This window comes from Asparagus officinalis, unplaced genomic scaffold (assembly GCF_001876935.1).
Source record: "Asparagus officinalis unplaced genomic scaffold, Aspof.V1 AsparagusV1_Un3269, whole genome shotgun sequence".
In the NCBI taxonomy this organism is placed as follows: Eukaryota; Viridiplantae; Streptophyta; class Magnoliopsida; order Asparagales; family Asparagaceae; genus Asparagus; species Asparagus officinalis.
In genome coordinates, this window is record NW_017975528.1 from 1 (window position 1) to 2,155 (window position 2,155).

Sequence of the window (2,155 nt, forward strand, 5' to 3'; positions counted from 1 at the left end):
CACTTTTGCTGCTAATGAAGGTGAAGCCAGTTTGTACTTTGTTGTCCTAAAGTACTTAAAAGAAAGAAGGTGTGGCTCAATAGGGTGTTGCACTAGTAATAAAATCATGTCCCTAGTCTCATTAACAATCATAGGATATTTCTTTGTTGGGTAAAGCTTTATAGTTACCCAGGATCAAACTAAACCCACCTTTGGAAGTTGAAACTTCACGACGGATGGTACAAATAGATGATCTACTTGATTCACCTTGTTTCATAAAATTCATAAAGACAAAAAATAAACATTTTGTAAGACAACATCGTTTGTCTAAGGATCCATTTCGTTCAATATTAAAAACTTATTCAGTTTCCAACCTTGAAGGAATGGGTAAGAATTCACCAAACCATGTCCCTTTTTGTCCACATAGAAGTTGTATAAAGTATGATTGAAGACGAATCGATATACATCATCTATTTGGGTGGAACACAATGTACTTGAGATGGAACAACCTTAGAGAACTATAAAGCTTAGTCCTTCGTTTCCTTCATCATTGAGCTTGTCAGGGACAAACTGAACATTTTCATATGCATTAATAGCCATTTGGACAAGTATAACACAAGTGGGAAAGATCCACTTGAAATATTTGTAAAGATAAAATACAAAGCACTTTACAATAGTAATTTGCTTCTTCTATTAAAGTTCAGAGGAAATCAGAAGGATTTGTTATTAAACCGTAATTGGTAAAAAAATATTCATTGTGTTTTCAAAATACATTAGATGTTTCCACTTCATGGTTGGTTATTCTTTACTTTCTCCTCTTTGCTGTTTGCTCTCAGATTCCTTGTCTTTTCACAAGATTATGCAGAAGCTACCTAAAATCATTATCAAGAATTCGACTTGGAATAATAAAAACAAAAGTAATAGAGGTAATTTATATATGAACATGACAACTGAAATAGAGAAAGTACTAATTAGACCATTGATAAATTCAATTATCTTTCTTTCACTAGCCAGCTGATTACTCATCACCAAAAGTGTTTGGTCTATATACCAACGATTCTTATCTCTCATCGTAGTACATATGTAATTGCAATTCATAATTTTAAAGTCAAAAGACTCACCTCTTCTCTACCAAGATCCATAACCTTCTCCTCGAGAATGCATGCATCTTCTACTCCCAGTTTCTGAATTAAAGACAGGTAATTCTCCATAGAAAATAGACTTATAAGAAGGTCATCGGTAATCATAAACTTATCTCCACTCTTGACAAATTGCACATCCCCTTTAGCCCACGTTTTAGGTGAATCCATAGTTTCTCGGCAGTGAGGACACCGTGCATTCGAAACAGAGCTAGCCAAGCAGGTGGCCTTGGAACAACAATCGGGCTTTCGACAAGCATAGGCAAGCCTCGGCTTAGGCTCCGTGCTATCAATATTTACTTTCAGATCTTCGCATCGTTCAGCTGCAGCGCTTTGAGGGAAGAGAAGCATGGTCTTGCATGCCTCAGTCTGGAAATTGCGCACATCAAGAGTCTCGACGCTCCCATACAATTTGTCCATGCATCCAAAATTAGATTGGTTGTTGAGGAGCCTGACGACGGTTCCCAGTGGCAGGGTGAGGAAGCTGAAGAGCATGTCTACAAAGTCGCTGTCCGCTTCGGCCAGCACCACCCTTTTCTTCGCCTTGTCCACCAAAAAACTAACGGTTACCTTTTGTTCACCGGCCATGATGAAATGTATGATCCCCCTTCCTTCAGGACAACCTACAGCATAGCGCAAGAATATGCAAATAATACGAGCCTACGCCGCAAATTATATAACCTTTAAATCGAAATTATTTAGAAAAATACTCTCAGTCAGTTTCCATGTCCACTTCCAAATCATTCATCACCCACAAACGTTCACTGTTGGCTTATATAATGTTCATCCCGTATAGTGAATAATATTCAATGTGTTATAATATCATGATTAATGTTCATCCCATAGAGATGTAGTTCAAATAATAAATTAATACTAAAGCGAGATGAATGAAATTACCATTTTTTTTATTTGGGGGGGAAATCTAAGGTCGTTGTCTCGTTTCTAACACTGAACCAGAACAATTTACGAACCATCGTATTTTGAAATTAAATCAAGATCAGCAAGATACCTTCTTCTTCTTCTTCCTCCTCCTCCTC

At 37.2% G+C, this 2,155-nt stretch overlaps 1 protein-coding gene across 1 annotated transcript; it reads right to left on the reverse strand.

Annotated features, from left to right (window-relative positions):
• Nucleotides 1-935: 935 nt before the first annotated feature.
• Nucleotides 936-2,149, reverse strand: LOC109828659. The gene is made up of 2 exons (XM_020395609.1): nt 2,128-2,149; nt 936-1,741 (listed from the first exon to the last, which is right to left on the reverse strand). The coding sequence occupies exon 2, from the start codon at nt 1,704-1,706 to the stop codon at nt 1,074-1,076; it is 633 nt and encodes a 210-aa protein (XP_020251198.1). The 5' UTR covers nt 1,707-1,741; nt 2,128-2,149; the 3' UTR covers nt 936-1,073.
• Nucleotides 2,150-2,155: the final 6 nt, after the last annotated feature.